At 47.1% G+C, this 17,123-nt stretch overlaps 1 protein-coding gene across 2 annotated transcripts in view; it reads right to left on the bottom strand.

Annotated features, from left to right (window-relative positions):
• Positions 1–17,123, bottom strand: part of LOC148505699 (inaD-like protein) — a 319,407-nt gene that overhangs the window by 93,962 nt on the left and 208,322 nt on the right. For both annotated transcript variants that reach the window (XM_088447870.1, XM_088447869.1), the window contains one exon: positions 4,396–4,487. In XM_088447870.1, coding sequence (XP_088303996.1) covers positions 4,396–4,487 — 92 coding nt within the window. The remainder of the gene's footprint in view (positions 1–4,395; positions 4,488–17,123) is intronic.

A 17,123-nucleotide genomic window follows, 5' to 3' on the forward strand; every position in this document is an offset into this window, starting at 1 on the left:
CGTAATAAATGGCAGGTACAGAATAAAAAGCGCAAGTAGATTAGCAAGTGTATTAATAAAACAAGTGTATATAATGACATGAGGGGAGTCTTAAGCATGAAAATCTATGATTAAAGGCTGTAGAGTCCAAACATATCCGCAGAAAGAAAAGGCTAACCTTCATTCCCCATATTCTTTTCAAGGTTTCTCGGTAATTTGCAAGCACAAGGTAAAGTTTTATGACCAGTTATGTTATAATCTCATTAACCGCTATATTTGAACTGTATCCAACTAAAAAGGTTCAATTATTGTCCTCTAGAAGGGGCAACCTCAGCTGAGGCAATGCGTCTCCCCAGGACGTCTTGTACTATTAACACAGATATAATTTAATTATTTTCCCTCAGCTAATCTGAACATCTTCACAGGGCTTTACAAAGGGAGTTCTGCTCAAATATGGAAATGTTCTGCTGACTTCGGCATTTTCTTAAATGATGTCCTTTGATCTCACCCAGCAAGATATTTTAATATTTATCCTGCTGTACAATGAAGATCAAGTTCTTGTAGAAGTAATTATTTTTTAAAATGTAAAATTTTTGTTACATTAATTCCAGTGTTGATGGAATTAAAGTGAACATTAAGATCTCTTGTGGGTTCTTGAATCAAGCAAGCGTAAAATGACTTTCGAACGGGCAATTAACGTTGGATAAGGCCATAATTTCATTACAAAAAAAGATGTATCAACTCAAGATAGAGATCCAATTCTCCAAAGAATTCAAATACCTTAAGGGCGCGCATTCTTTGGAAGATCAACAGACAGCAAATTGCCAGCTAGCCCAATTCCCAAGTTTTAAAATTTGTCCATGGACATTTATTCAACATTGAACAACTGCTTACAACTAACTATAGCACTTGATAGTGCACATGTCATTACATACACAGGTGTCAGACTGTTGACCTAGACTGAACCCATAGTCAAGGAAACATAACTGCAGGGATATTACTGGTTCCTAGTGAGTGGATAGGCTGCACTCTCAGTGATGTCACTGGTTCCTAGTGAATGGATAAGCTGTACTCTCAGTGATGTCACTGGTTCCTAGTGACTGGATAGGCTGCACTCTCAGTGATGTCACTGGTTCCTAGTGAGTGGATTAGGCTGTACTCTCAGTGAGGTCACTGGTTACTACTGACTGGGTGTGCTGCATTTTCAGTGATGTCACTGATTCCTAGTGAATGGATAGGCTGCATTCTCAGTGATGTCACTGGATGATAGTGAATGGATAGGCTGCATACTCAGTGATGTCACCGATTCCTAGTGAATGGGTAGGCTGCATTCTCAGTGATGTCATTGGTTCCTAGTGAATGGATAGGCTGCATTTTCATTGATGTAGCTGGTTCCTAGTGAATGGGTAGGCTGCATTCTCAGTGATGTCACTGGTTCCTAGTGAATGGATTAGCTGCATTCTCAGTGATGTCACTGGATAATAGCAAATGGATAGTCTGCATGCTCAATGAGGTCAGGGAGTGGGCCCTTCGCAGTTGACCCGGGCTCCTTCAAGATCCCTCCAACAATGCACGGATAATTATTATCACACTCCCTCCCCCCTCCTCTCGGCGCCCCCGATTATAATGGGACCAGCATATAAAATAATAGAGGTATATGCTACACCCTACGTATAGTGGTTCTCTGAGCTTCGGAAAGCATTGACTATGCAAGAGTGGAATTTAGAGGTCATGATCTCAGAGAACAGTTGAAGTTTTGATGACCTATAGTTTTCTAATATTACAATTCCAAAACATTTATTATTTTTTTATTTATTAACAATTATTTATATAACGCACACATATTCCGCAGCGCTTTAGACATGCGGTTGTCCCATTTATTAAAATTCAAAGCAATTATTATTGTAGAGTATTTATTTTACACAAGAGATGTGACAATACCGGTGCACAGTATTTTGGATACCTTTTGTAATATAAGAACAATTGTAGACAAGGATTATCAAAAGGCATTGAGTATTGGATTTTGATAGAACAATCACTTCCTACAGGGGAAATTTAATTCATTCATTTTTATTTGTAAGATAATAAAAACAAAAGCAACTATATCATATACACTAAATAAAAAAATGCAAATGAGCAGCACGGTGACAAAATGACTAGCATTGCTATTTCACAGTGCTGGGATCATTGGTTTGACTTTGACCAGGTCCTTATTTGTGTGGAGTCTGTATGTTCTCCCCGTGTTTGCGTGGGATTCCTCCAGGTGATCCAGTTTCCTCCCACAATCCAGGATGCGGCTCCCTGATTTATTTACATCTCTCTCATACCAACTGGGAGCTCTGCCTGGCAGAACGGGTGCTGTCATTTGTCAGTCACATGACACCACCGCCCTCTCCACTGTTCCACTTTGCAGCCATTAAAGAACCGAGACGTACAAAGGGGGCGGGACTTGGCTACAGCTCTCCGCAGTGCAATACACGAGGAGCCGCGTCTGTCAATGTGACCTTGCTCACGTAATGGTTATTCTATAGGAACCTCAGGCCCGGGAGCCGTATTAGGCCAGCGGAATAAATTGGTCTGGCCCTCTGAGCTTTTCTCTGCTAGCCTCATCTGGCTAGCAGGGTGCATAGAATGACACCCTACAGCCAGAATCTATGAAGCAGTGCCGCCTGGAGCATCCTTAGAATGCTTCAGACGGTCACACTGCTGCCCTTACAGCTCCCCGGAGCATCCTGAGGATGCTCCGGGCATTGCTGTCATCACTAGCTATTGTGACCCTGCCCCCATGTGATGTCACATGGAGGGGGCGTGGTCTGCACCAGGCCCGCAAATAATTTTATATATATCAAAATGGCCCTACGCATACAAAAGGTTCCCCACCCCTGCTCTATAGGAAAGCAGAAAAGTGGAGGCAGGTGGGAAGGGATGTCACTCGCATGCTGATTTAGATGTCACATGTTAGTAGGCACAGGGAGATGCTTACGGAAGGAAACATTCTCTTTATTACACTGGGACAAGCACAATATGAACCTATTACAAAGTCACCAGGGATTTGCTTGGCCATTGTGCTGCCTGACGTGGCTATAAATCAGCGCCCTATTATCTCATACTGGAATTAGTTTACTGTACACTATAAAATGCTAAATGTGTCATGTAATCATTATTGGGTGTGCCAGCAAAGCAGAAACCACTGCATTTTTCCCAATTATAGTCATTTCTTCCATTTGTTTGCCCTGGGCACACCACAACTAAAGATCCAAATAAAAGTTACCAAGGCCGTAATTATGGGTAGGAAAGCAGTGCCGCTACGCAGGGCACTGGGGGCAGCACCATCGCTGCCCTTTGGCACCTGCACTTGACTGCAAAGTATCCTCTGGGCAAGCACCCTGCAGCCTGTAGAGCCGCACTGAGCATCCTAAGAGGATACCCTGGGAAGTGCTCTACTGCCTTGTGCTTGCGGCCCTGCCCCCTCAGCGTGATGTCATGTTCGGGGGGGGGGGGTCATCTCGGAGCTGCATGTTAGATACTGCTATTAAAGGCACCGTTTATACACAGTATAACTCCTAGGAACACATGTACATTCATTTTAAGTGTGTAAATCATATTGTAGCATTTAATCAGAATATTTTAACTTCTAGCTGCAGCCGCACACAGATTTTTTATTTGTCTTTGAAACAAGAACTAGAGTCATTTTTCCAGTACGTCCACCAGTGTCGGAAGTAGCGAGTGATGGGCCCAGGGGCAAAAATATGCCGGTAGTTACGTCCCTGACGTCCACCTATAACTCAGTCTTCCTTTAAAATGCTCTTTTATGATGATTATAGCAGAATACTCCTTTGGCTGGAAGCATTAGGTTTTAGCTCTTAAGCAGTTTCATGAGGGGGGAGTGAAACCCGATCTCTGAGACAGAGCCAGTCAGTCAGTAAGCCCCTCAGTGTCACGTGATGACTGTGGATGGAGAGGGCGTATTGCGCTATGAGCATGCAGCAGTCCTGATAAGACGACGGGTGTTCCAAATCACCTCTGCTCATTACATAATGTCATGTGATTGCCATGGGAAACGGCATGACACTCAAAACTGTGAATCCATATGTAGCAGGTTGTAGAAACAAACACTAAAGGACATAAACCATCAGCAAGAAAATGTATTTAGTTGTTTTATGTTAATTAAAAATAAAAAATTTGCATATTTTGTACATTGTAGCTTTACCAAAGCACAGCCAGAATCCAACCAAAGCCACCTTCATGGTGCATCATTTTAAGTTTCTGCATTTAAGTGTAACTGTTCCCTTGTAAACATCGGAACTTGGAAGTACGTAACTCTTAGATGCCTCAAGCCTCAGTCACCGAGGGATGAGGCACCATTCTTATCCTGCCCGCCCACCCACTGTGCTAAGGCTACAGATATGTCCTTACCTGATAAGTACTAACTTCATCTTGGAAGGTGCAGACTTGATAATGGCTGATGCATTTTGGTGGCTTTTTCCAAACAAAATTTGATTGTTCAACTAGTGCAGAAAAAAAAATAAACAAAAACACCACATAAACATAATATCGGAATCCCAGTGTATCCATCTTCATTTCTTACATAATCTAAAAGAATTTTACAGTGAATAGAGAAAACAAGAGAAAGCAATGGCGTTCGGTCGCATAGGCCAATAAATTGCTGTGCTCAAACAGGAGTGTCCTGAAAACCTGCACTTTACAAGTGCAAAACCTGGTCTCGTTGTAGACGTTATTATTAATGATCTCTTATCTGTGAATGTACTTTTATTTCTGAGGAATGATGAGAATTTATATTAAATTAATTTACATTTGGATAAGATAGAAATGACTATTCGGTGTGAGATTATTATAGATGCAACAGTCATGTAGGTGCAAATACTTTACAATTTATAAAGAAAATCAGATCATTCATTTCGTTGTGACTGTTGCACTTGGCACCATTCTCTGTCCCAGGAGTAACAACCTAAATGATTTAAGCCACTGCTGCTTAGATTAATATGCACTCTGCGTCCGGATTCAGCAGAATCATTTGTGGCTGTATTCTGCGTCCCTAGAATCGTCTCTTTCATCCTAATATCAGGTGATTATTACAGGGGAGAGAAGAAGCCGCCGCCAGAACTCTGCAACAGAGAGGTCACTCTGCAGTGTATATTTCCAGGACCTGCGTCCATCAAAATACAGGTGACTGACAGCTCTGGTGCATAGGTGGCTCGCTGGTAACGGCAGACTTCTCCGCACTGTAGTTATAATGGACAAGTGACCTTTCCCGATGCAGCAGCATTATATAATCACCTGAGGCAGAGATTAAGCACCCACAAAATAAAGCACAGGTTTACAGAAGGAATAATGGTCATCTTCGATCTATTCCTGCAACACGACTGAGCGGCTGATTTAAACTGTACATAGCAGCAACGGATTACTGTGATGTGCTGAGGTGTAATGATATAGTTTTATACATAATGTATTTCTGCCAAGGATTATGGACCTTATTCAGAGTCGGTCGCGAACGCTGAGCGCTCGCAACCGACTCGATGTTGGTCCACTGGGCATGCGCACGACGGAGACGGCTCCGTCGTGCGCATGCGCGAGCCCCTGCTAACGACGGGTGATCCGTCGTTAGCAGGGTCGAAGCAGACGGAGCGAACTGTCGATGTTGATTGACAGCTCGCTCCATTTTCTGGGCGGGCCGGGGGCGTGCCTGGCCAAACGGAGGCATTCCAGTAGGAACGCTTGCCGTTTGGGGGCGGCCCCACTGACATAACAGATCGATCAGAGCAGGAAGCTCCCTGGGGCTTAAGGTTGACGAGACCCTACCCTAGGGTCTCGTCGTAAGCCCCGATGGTCGCGATGGTCTTGACCATCGCGACCATCTCCCTTAGCGGTCGTTAGAGCTGTGGGTGTTAACCCACAGCCTAACGACCGACATGGAGGCGGCCGTTCAGGATGCAAGCAGCCGCCCTGTTTCTGAGCGACCGCTTGCATCCTACGACCGCCTCTGAATGAGGCCCAATGTCCTGCTAACCAAAGGTGAAGCCTGGTGTCCTCAACCCGGTATTATGTCATAATGCAGGGCTTGACAAATTTTTCTAAAATCTAGGAGCCAGGATGAAATTGTAGGAGCCAGACCATCACCCCCCCAAAAAAAATTACAGGAGTGAGTAAGGAGCACAGCTCTATGTGTTACACAACTGTTATACACACTATACTAGTGGAGGCTCCCTCACTGCTCTGCACAGCTCCCCTGCTCCACCCTCTAGTAATAACGGACCACATTTCACATAAAACAATGGTACCAGAAAGTACAAAACACCCCCTCCCCTCGTGGTCACACCACTATCCCTCTGAAGCAGCTCCGCAATCCCTGGCCACGCATAGACCCTACTACCGGAGAGCTCTATGCAGCCGGAGATAGGAGACAGTCAGGATGTACAGGAGGATCAGCGTAGACTGGGACAGACAACCGGGATCAGAGCAGGCCAAGATGGAGAGGAGTCATCAGCGCAGGCCGGGACGGACACAGGCACAGCAGTCACCGCAGGCGACACTCAGCGCATGCAATCCTGTGCATGATATGAACACCGCAATACTATTGGCACGAAGCTCCGCCGAAGCTGATGAGAATCTGCTTCCTCCCTCACTGCAAAATCTAGTAGCCAGGCAGCAAAATCTGGTAGCCATGGCTACCTGGCCCCTGGGATTTGTCGAGCCCTGTCATAATGACTGCGTAATAGAGGCATACGGCCCTATTTTTGAGAAAAAAATAAATAATAATTATCCTGTAAGAGACTTCAGTATAAGACACTTCCGCATATTAGGTGACATGGCCCATCCACCTGGCACAAAAAGGTTATTTATTTTTTAAATACTATCGCAGTTACCTGGGTTAAATTAATCTTTAGCTTGTTGTTTAGTGAGAAGCTCAGGGGCAGCACATTTTGTGACAGACAGAAGGGGACAAGGGGTCATACTGGTTTTGGAAGACAAGTGTCTCTTATCGTGGGCAAAAGGTTTATATAATAGCAGCCAATATAAGTAGTGGATATTTATAATAATAATTTGGGGGTCTGATAAGGGAGCTAATGTGAGGTTAAGAGCAGGGACGAGCAATCAGGGGATGCAGAGCCGTTGCTCGGGAGGGGGGACCCCATTTTATTTTTGGGGGATTCACACTTTTTGAGGAACTCCAGCCCTGGGCCTAGTTTAAAGGTGGTTAATGTGATGGCAGGGGGACCCCACACTGAGTGTTCCCCCTGCTATGGCATGGCTGGTTCAGCTCGGTGCTGGTTACTATTTAAAAGTGGGAAACCTGCGCTGTTTTTTTTCTTTTAAAGGGGGGGGAGGGGGAGGGTGTTAAACAGCCAGTGCCTTCCCAGCCATTAACCTCACCGCACGTCACTGGTAAGGGAGAACATCAGGCGGTCACACTGTGGGCCTGATTCAGACCTGGTCGCAAGCGCAGAGTGCTCGCAACCGGGTCGATGGTGGCCCAGAGCGCATGCGCATGACAGAGCCGGCTCCGTCGTGCGCATGCGCGAGACCCGGATAGCGACGGGCAAGCTGTCGTTCCGGGTCTCGCATCAAAGGGGGCGTGCTGTCGATGTTGAGTGACAGCACACCCCCTTTGGTGGACGGGCCGGGGGGGTGGTTGCCCAGACGGAGGCGTTCCCATGATAACGCCTACCGTTTGGGGCCGGCCCCACTGACATCACAAGTGGTGTCAGTGGGAGAGCTTTCGGCTCTGTTAGAGCCGAAATCTCTCTGGGGCTTGCGGCAACGAGACCCTACCACAAGGGTCTCGTCGCAAGCCCGATGGTCGCGATGGTCTTGCCCATCGCGACCATCATGGCCGCTCGCTATAGCTGTGGGTAGTCACCCACAGCTATGCGAGTGGCCAGGAGGCAGCTCCATAACAAAAAAAAAAAGAGGCCCTGATTCAGAGCGAGCGCTCTGTCAGAGTGTCCGGCTCTGAATCAGGGCCTGTGTCTCTAATTCTGGCACCAGGATATTAAGTAACTCTGGTGTACACTGTAGTGCCAGTCACTGAACATGTGACCTCCACCATATGCAAGTGAAAGTAGAGAAGGTGGTGATGGGGAGGGGGTAGAGTAATGAGCCTGGGGGCGCTCTTTGTTGTACAAGTTTTATGTGGGTTGTGTATGACTAATTAGAAGGTAAGTATACCCAGAATAAATTATAGCAACTGACCCTGGAGACAAGAACATAGTACATATTTATTATATGGACAAAGCAACAGATTAATCTAGACAATAAAAGAAAAAAAAAAAAACACACAAACCAAAGTAAAAGTATTACGGCATTGGTACCAAGCAAGGAGTATGAATCGGACGGATAAGTAAGTGACCACTAGGGAGCAGCACTAGCACACAGAGTATGAGTACACAGTGAACTGTAACAACACAAAATAGTTAAAGCTATGAGATAGATGGAAAATGAGAACAAAAACATAATACTTTGGTTACCAGTGCCTCAAATTTATTAAGAAAGAGAAGCACAGTATACACAGGGCAAAACAAAAAAAGTTCTGATGTAGGGAAGTGCAGTAAAGAAACACCAGATGCTGGAGGATCAGCGGCCCCGCAGCTCAGGGGCAAATCCCATACAGGGTACAGACAGAGGACACTCCAATAGGTGTGTGGGCCAAAGCTGTTGCAGGGTTGGGGATAGGTGACAATGGAAGCTGGCCAGTCCGTATGAGAGAGGCTGAAGCACATCTATAAAAACAAAGGACCTCATTCAGAGTCGGTCGAAGCGGCCGCACGGTCGTACGCCTCCGATGTTCGCTAAACTGCGCATGCGTAAAGTTCGCAATGCGCGTGCGCAAACTAGCCGCTACGATCAGAAATGTCTCTCTCCTTGAACACAGCCAGGTCGGTAGTTTGAGTGACAGATTGAGGCGTTTGTGGGTGGTAACAGGGGAAGGTGCTTGAACACGGGGGAGTGGAGATCCGAACGCAGGCGTGCCTAATTATGCGAACAGCGTTTTATGGGAGTGCATATGGTTTAAGGGAGTGCATAATTAGCAAAGTAGCGTCATGGCCCATGTGACAGGGGAGGTTTTTACACTGACATGATCGTAGAACTTAAGAGAGGGTATGGTCAACCTTAAGCTCTACGACCAGTTCCGATGGTTACCGATGCTCGCGATTAATCCTTATATGCCCGGAGATGACGTGTAATGCGTTCGAGAAGGGGGCGTATTTTTTGTCATCCGACCTCTTCCTCCCCTTGGTCGGCCAGTAACCGATCCGAACTTAGGGACGCAACTTACGAGGGAATCATTTGCATATCCGGCCTCTTTTCCCGTACGACCGTGCGGCCGCTTCGACCGACTCTGAATGAGGTCCAAAGTGTGGTAACTGGGAGATTTGAGTGCAACTGTCCCATGATCAGCTGTAGGGATGGTAAGTCTGTCTAAACACAACTACAAATACAGGGAGTCCGCAGAATTTGGAGCACTAGGCCACGATGTGTCCAGTGACCTCTGTGTAATCAGCCCAGAGGGCTCCGCTAAGTACCACTGGGGCCTCCGCTTCCTGGCAGTTAAGATGGGTGTGGTATACGAGTTAGACAATCAATGTCGACACAAGAATGTTGACATGTTCTGCATGTCGGCATTTAGAATGTCTATGGAGGTTACATGTCAGCATTTATCATGTTGCCATTCACAATGTTGATAGTACTATTTTACCCTAACAGCAGCACTATATACCCCTAACTGCAGCCTAACCCTAGCCCGACAACATTGTGTGACGCAGAGGCCAAGTCACATCCGACACTTACAGCAGAGGAAGGGCTCAAGTAATCAAGTGGGGAGCTAGAGTGGGGTCAGCAACTCCGTGGGGGAGATAAATGTCTGTGTGACCCAGCTGGGGCCGAAAGCAATAAGCTAAGATCGGATGAACTTCAACCACCAGGCTGATAGTAAACACACAGATAGGCAGGTTCCTACTGCTATAGGCAGATAACATGTGTACTGTTGGAGAAGTTGCGGTAGCCAACCCGGTCCTCGAGAGCTGCTAACAGTTCACGGTTTCCAGACCACCCAGCAGGTGCACAGGTGTACTTATTATTCACTGACACTTTTAATAGATCCACAGGTGGAGCTAATTTATTTAACTTATGATTCTGTGAGGAGAGCTGGAAAACATGCACTGTTGGTAGCTCAAGAGGACCAGGGTTGGCTACCCCTTGAGTAGCAGCCACAATCAGTGGTCATATATTAACTCTTGATTTACCGGATATGCCACAAATCGCCAAGAAGAGAAGCGGGGTCAGATAGCTGACGTCTATTTGCGGTCTTCAGATGTAGCTGGTGGGAGGACTGTAAAGCTGGGTACACAGTAGACGATTTTTTAAAATTACTTATTTTCCAACGAATCAGAAAGACAAATCGCTCAAATCATCCAGTGTGTAACGCACTATGGGCGCTCCTGCTGGGTCATCTGTCGCATCTTCAGATCTGCCGTACACGCTGCTCCATCTGAGGATGTGACTGACAACCCCATGCATTTGGATGCGGCAGGCAACGACATATCGTGCGGTTGTTCACCAGATAGTGTAGGGTGTACGGACCGCACAATGTGTAGACCATCACATCTGCCGTCGCCTAGTGTGTACCAGGCTTAAGGGTCTTCGCGTTATCCAGCGTTTGTCTATGACCCCCTCCAACACAATCCCTTATGGGAGTCAATATTCACCAACACATTCAATATTCACCAGGAACACCCTCACAGCTCCCTTCACTTGTTAGGGTGGGAGAAGCGCCAGGCAGACGGGCTTTCATAGTGTCACTTGCACTGGTTCAGAGCAGAAGAATCTCCACTGCTCAACAGAAATCTGTCAGTGGCTAAGATCAGTGCAGGGGCCTATAGTATTGCTGGAGAACAGGACATCCAACCACCAAGCAAAGCACTGGCACAGCCGGTCCTGCAAGAACATTCTCCTCTCTTGGCCTAAATGGCAGGAGGGCCAGACTCTGGGAATGTCCGCCACGCTGACAAGGTCCACGCACCGGGAATCTGTTATACCTCCAGGCAGTGATCCACAATGGAAACTTTTTTTTTACAACAAACAAATAATGGTCACACGCACTTGGATGGAGGTAAATGGGGAGTGGTATGTTAGGTCGACAGTTATCGTGTCGACATGGTTGAAATGTCAGCATGCAGCTTGTCGACAGGGACCATGTTTACATTCATCATGTCCACGCGGATGACATGTCCCAACAGCTGCGGTAGCTCCAGCGCGGCTTCCGGGTCCCGGCGGTCACTTGACTGTCACTTCCAGAGCAGACGTCTGAGTGTTGGTGACATTATAGATCTTGACACTGTGAGCTAGTCGACATTCTCTGGATGTCAACATCGTGTTTGTCTACATGTAGGATAATGTCGACATTGTGGTGTTGACATGCATGTCGACATGGCAACTGTCGACAATGTGACTGGATCCCAGTAAATGTTCTCCGCTAACATGCAACCATCTTGGACGCACGCCCAACACAAGCGTCCCCTATGTTTAATGTTACTCAATTCCTCCTCACCTCCTGCGCACGATGGCAGTAACACATTCCTCAGGTAAAAGCAGGTGGAAATCTATAATGGTTAGTATATATCCTGGCTATAAGGGAGTCAGGTGCCTTTTATCTGGCTACATACAATTCCACAACCAAAGGAGCTGGTTTTATCTGTAACAAACTTTTCCCTATAAAATAATCCACAATGAGTTATTATCCACACGGTTTTCACCTGACCCTCTGGCTTGTCTATGTGTAATCCTCTCCAACTGGAACACGACCCCCCCATTACCCCTCATATCACTATTATTACTATGATAGTGACGATATCGAAAAAAATCATACTGACACATTGGATTTCCAGATCCTCTCCCTCTCTTGCTGAAGTTAAGGTAAAACTTCTCCAATTTATGTATTTTGATAGGAAATCCACACAACCACTCATGGAAAGAGGGGCTGTGACCTTTTATAAAAAAATGGGGTCTCTATATTGATACATTGGACCAATCTACTCAAACCCAAACCTATAAAGTTTTTTTAGACAACAGAATGGTTTCTTCACCGGCAAATATAATTAGCCCCCTAACAATCTCTAGAGCATTCTATATGTGATTATTCTTCATTTTATGGTCACAATTGTGGAATTTTTCAGGCCTTATGTCAAGCAACTTTTGTTAATATAACCTCAACCCCTCCCTTCCCTCCGTGTTCTTCCCTGCCCCTCCCTTCCCTCCGTGTTCTTCCCTGCCCCTCCCTTCCCTCCGTGTTCTTCCCTGCCCCTCCATTCCCTCCGTGTTATTCCCTGCCCCTCCCTTCCCTCCGTGTTCTTCCCTGCGCCTCCCTTCCCTCCGTGTCCTTCCCTGCCCCTCCCTTCCCTCCGTGTCCTTCCCTGCCCCTCCCTTCCCTCCGTGTCCTTCCCTGCCCCTCCCTTCCCTCCGTGTTCTTCCCTGCCCCTTCCTGTATTCCTGTATATGTGGCCTTACTACTCTGGGTATCTCAAACAATTACTTCAGAATATTGTTACTTCTTTAAAATTTTTCTTCTTTTTCTCCATAAATTGGAATAAAAGATGATACATGCCAACGGGTAATTCAAATACCCACTGTCTTACTTTACACCCTTTATCCCCTTGTTGCCCTATGTTAATTATAAACAGACGCTCAGTAAAAATATGATATTATATTGTGCAATATTATTTTTATTGTGTTTTTTAAGCAATATCTCAATCGGATATGAAAATCCCATAGTAATTGTAACTTGTTATTTGGTTTTCTTTTTTGCTGTATGCCATATATCTTTGAAAAACTCAAATAAAAAGATTTAAAAAATAAATAAATAAATAATCCACAATGATTACGCTGTCCCATTAAATCGTAATCAGGTTCCCTTTACAGAATGAGGCAAAATTTGATTCTAAATATCTTTTCCCCTAATCTCATAATCTGGTCGTGGCACCTTGATTAAGTGTTTTAATTGTCCGGGATGTAATGTGTGGTTGATTGTGCATAGAATCGTGGTGCCCTGTGTGGGACGGTGACTGGCAGAGTGAGGCTGATAGACTATTCATCTCCGCGCCATGTGTGCACAGTGGGTGTCTGAAAACCAAGGGGAGGGTGGTTCCTACATCCCCTACACCAGAGGTAGGCAAGCTGTGTCTATCAAGAGCTACATATAGGTTATCAGGGGGATCCGGTCAAAATACAGATAGTCAGGATGTCGGCGCTGAAATCCAGACACCTGGGAGAATCCCTGCACCGGGATCTCGATGATAATTACTGGGGTTAGGGGGAGGGTTAGGCACTAGGGGGAGGGTTAGGCACCAAGTGGGGGTGGGGGTAGTTTAGGGGGGACAGGGGGGACAGGGTTAGGCTAGGGGAAGGGAGGTTAGGGTTAGGCTAGGGGGAGGGAGGGCTAGGGTTAGGCACCCCCGGGAGGAGGTTAGGCACCCCCAGGGGACTTAGGTTTAGGCAGCGGGGAAAGGGGGGGGTTAGGGTTAGGCACTTGGGGGGGAGGTTATGGTTAGGCACTTGGGGGGGAGGTTAGGGTTAGGCACCCCTAAGGAACGGTTAGGGTTAGGGGTGTTAGGTTAGTTAATACTTACCTGGGGACGATCTGGATTTCCAGCGCTGTCGGGCTGCCGCTGACGGGATCTGTTCCTCTCTCGGCCTGACGATGCCGGGATTCGAACTGCCGGCCATGCGGCCGTTGGTATTACATACCGATTCCATTTAGGGTGCGGGGAGGGAGATGTTAGGTGTAGGCACTAGGGAGGGGGTAAGGTTGATGCAGCGGGGAGGGCTAGGGGTAGGAGAGAGGGAGGGTTAGGATACTGACCGATGTCAGGATGCAGCATCCCGTACCCAGCCTAATTATCAGGGACCTATTTAGTAGTTGCATGTACCTGACTGTATGGTAATCTATCTGCTCAATCTCTGCCATGGACTGACCTTTACTGCAGCCTCGTGTATCACAAAAACACCATTATATGCTTATCACAACCCCAGGTTTATATCTGCTTGATGCTAAATTATTTTCAGGAATGCAACAACATAATCCCCATACAGCCAGCCCCGAAGCCCCAATCAGGAATTGATCTGTCTTATCTTGCATTTGAAATGCAAACAAGAATAAAAAAAAATGTAAATGTCTAATGGAATGAGAAGAAAAACAGGTAACAATTTCCTCTATGGTCGGTAACTTCTCCCAGGATTAAGCTCCTCGCACCTAATTATGGTCTTAAAATATACAGTGTGTAACTTTCTATGATGCAGAGAGTTTATGCAATTACGGAATCTCATCTTGCAAGGCTCCCGAATGTGAGACAGCAGCAGTCTATAAAACAGGAGCAATTTAAAAACTGGTTTACGACGGCAAAGCTGCCTCTGAAATATGGCGTACAGAAAAATCACAGTGGGAGGAAGATAACATTGCGATCGTTAGAGGCTTTTCAGCTTAGTGTGCAGCTATCAGAAATCGCAGACTTAGTTATGAGGAGATGAGCTGCAGTGATCTGGCTAGAGAACGTCTGACTGACCCTTGGGGGTATATTTACTAAAGTGAGAGTTTTTAGAAGTGGAGATGTTGCCCATAGCAACCAATCAGATTATCTTCTAGAAGGTGCTAGATAAATGATAAATAGAATCTGATTGGTTGCTATGGGCAACATCTCCACTTCTATAAACCCGCACTTTAGTAAATATACCTTGGTGTTCCTGGTAGCCAGGGGCTGGCTGGCAACTTTTAGCCTGGGGGGCAAATGCATGCAGGCGGCCCTGGCAGAGGAGTACCGTGTAGCCAGGGTGTCCGAAGAATATGCGTGCTACGGCGCCCTCCCCCTCAAGCGTTCCAGGGAGGAGGCGGGTCCATATGGGATTAATGTAAGGTAAAAATAAAGATTAGGGCAGCCCCCTGTCGTAGTGCCCATATGCAGTGCACCCGTGTGCCACAGGAGAACACCCTTATGCAGGCCTCCAGTAGTGCCCCCAGTAGTAGTCCCCCCCTTGTAGTGCCCCCAGTAGTAGTAGTCCCCCCCCTTTGTAGTGCCCCAGTAGTAGTAGTCCCCCCCCTTTGCAGTGCCCCCAGTAGTAGTAGTCCCCCCCTTGTAGTGCCCCCATTAGTAGTAGTCCCCCCCCTTGTAGTGCCCAGTGTAGTAGTAGTCCCCCCCTGTAGTGCCCCCAGTAGTAGTCCCCCCCTTGTAGTGTCCCCAGTAGTAGTCCCCCCCTTGTAGTGTCCCCAGTAGTAATAGTCCCCCCCCTTGTAGTGTCCCCAGTAGTAGTAGCACCCACCCCCTTATAGTGCCCCCAGTAGTAGTAGTCCCCAGTGGTAGTAGTCCCCTCCCCCTTGTAGTGCCCCCAGTAGTAGTAGTCCCCAGTGGTAGTAGTCCCCTCCCCCTTGTAGTTCCCCCAGTAGTTGTAGTCCCCCACCCCCCTTGTAATGCCCCCAGTAGTAGTAATCCCCCCCTTTGTAGTGCCCCCAGCAGTGCCAGACCCCCCCCCTCCCCAGTAGACACACGTAATATAAAAAACAAAATAAAAAAACACTTACCTGAATCCCTGCTCCCGCCGCCGCCATCTGCTCCTCCGTCTGTCCTCCCGGGCCGGGCCGCTCTGCACTATGGGAGAGACGTCATATGACATCATGACATCTCTCCCATTGCCCACTGCGGGAGCCGGAAGATGGAGAGGCTCCTGCAGTGGGCGCAGCAGCAGCTAATGAGAGTCTGACAGACTCTCATTGGCTGCTGCTTACAACAAACACACAGCTGCCGGATCCAGCGGCTGTGTGTTTGTCACTTGTGTAGCGCTGACCGAACTCCGTCCGGTCAGCGCTACACGCGCAGTGCATTCTGTGTCACAGTGACACAGACTGCACTGGCCCGCGGCCCACATGACGCTGCGGCCCGGGGGGCACATGGCACCCTGCCCCCCGGCCCAGCCCGCCACTGCTGGTAGCTGAGGTGCTCATTTAGATGAATACATGTATAAAACTGCGGTCAGGGAGATAGTTTTATGTCATACCTGACGCCAGGTTAGCGTTTGGGGGTGGTGACAGGGGAGTGGTAGGAGAAATCTGTCTGTTTGCATGCCGGTACTCGGGCGCACATCAATTAGCCGCTGCGACGGCATAAGCAGCTTGTGTACTCACTGCGTGCAACGAGGTTAGCAATTTGTGAGTAAGGTCAGACCTGTTGTAGTTGTGCGTGAGGGGCCGATGATAATCGATGTTCCCTATGTATACGCATGACTGCAAGGTATGCCGGATGTGCGAAAACGGTAGTGGGCGTCTCCGTGCTGGCTTTGGGCGTCTCTACACTAGCTTTGCGATTGCAGTCATTAGTATATTATCGCAGCAGACCTGTGTGCGCATAATCGCAGCGGCGATCGCAACAGCGATCCGTTTTGAATGAGGCCCAATGCCAGATAACCGGTCACTCTAGGAAAACACAACACAGCAGATGGAACAGATCATTTGTTATATCTTCTAGGAGAGAGAAATGTCCAAGAAAGCCAGGAAGTCATTTTGTATAGAGGCATCATCTTAAAATGGGTTAATGGCTATGGGGCCTAATCATCAACACTAAAATAACGTTTTTAAAGGACATTTTCCTTAATTACCTTTATTTTAGAATTCATGAAGAGATTTAAGCAGGAAATATCAGTGATATCTCCTGTGTTAAGTCCCCCTGCGTTAATTTCCACACTCCCCATACATTAGTACAATTATTATGGTATTCATCAAATTCCGAATATTATGTATTTTTGGAATTTGATGGAGTTACTATCCGCCACTGTGAGGTGGCGAATAGCAGGTGACACTTACCTACTTCTAGCATGTGCAGGTCCCCCGGCATCTCCCTCCGGCGCTCTGGTCCCTCCTCTGGCTCCAGCGGCTGTTCTGACACGTGGTCTCCCAGCAGAACACAATTAAGTTTAGAGAAAAAAATAAAACTTATTTTTTTTACTAAACTGTACAGTGTGCTGCTGGGAGACCACATGTCAGAACCGCAGGATGACAGCTTTTCGGGAAATAGATAGTTTTCCCTATCTACTCTAAGTTACCGCAGCTGGAATCAATGCTGCGCATGCGCTGTCACATCTGTAAAACC

Source organism: Taudactylus pleione, unplaced genomic scaffold, assembly GCF_031769625.1.
Source record: "Taudactylus pleione unplaced genomic scaffold, aTauple2 ptg000442l, whole genome shotgun sequence".
NCBI classification, from domain to species: domain Eukaryota; kingdom Metazoa; phylum Chordata; class Amphibia; order Anura; family Myobatrachidae; genus Taudactylus; species Taudactylus pleione.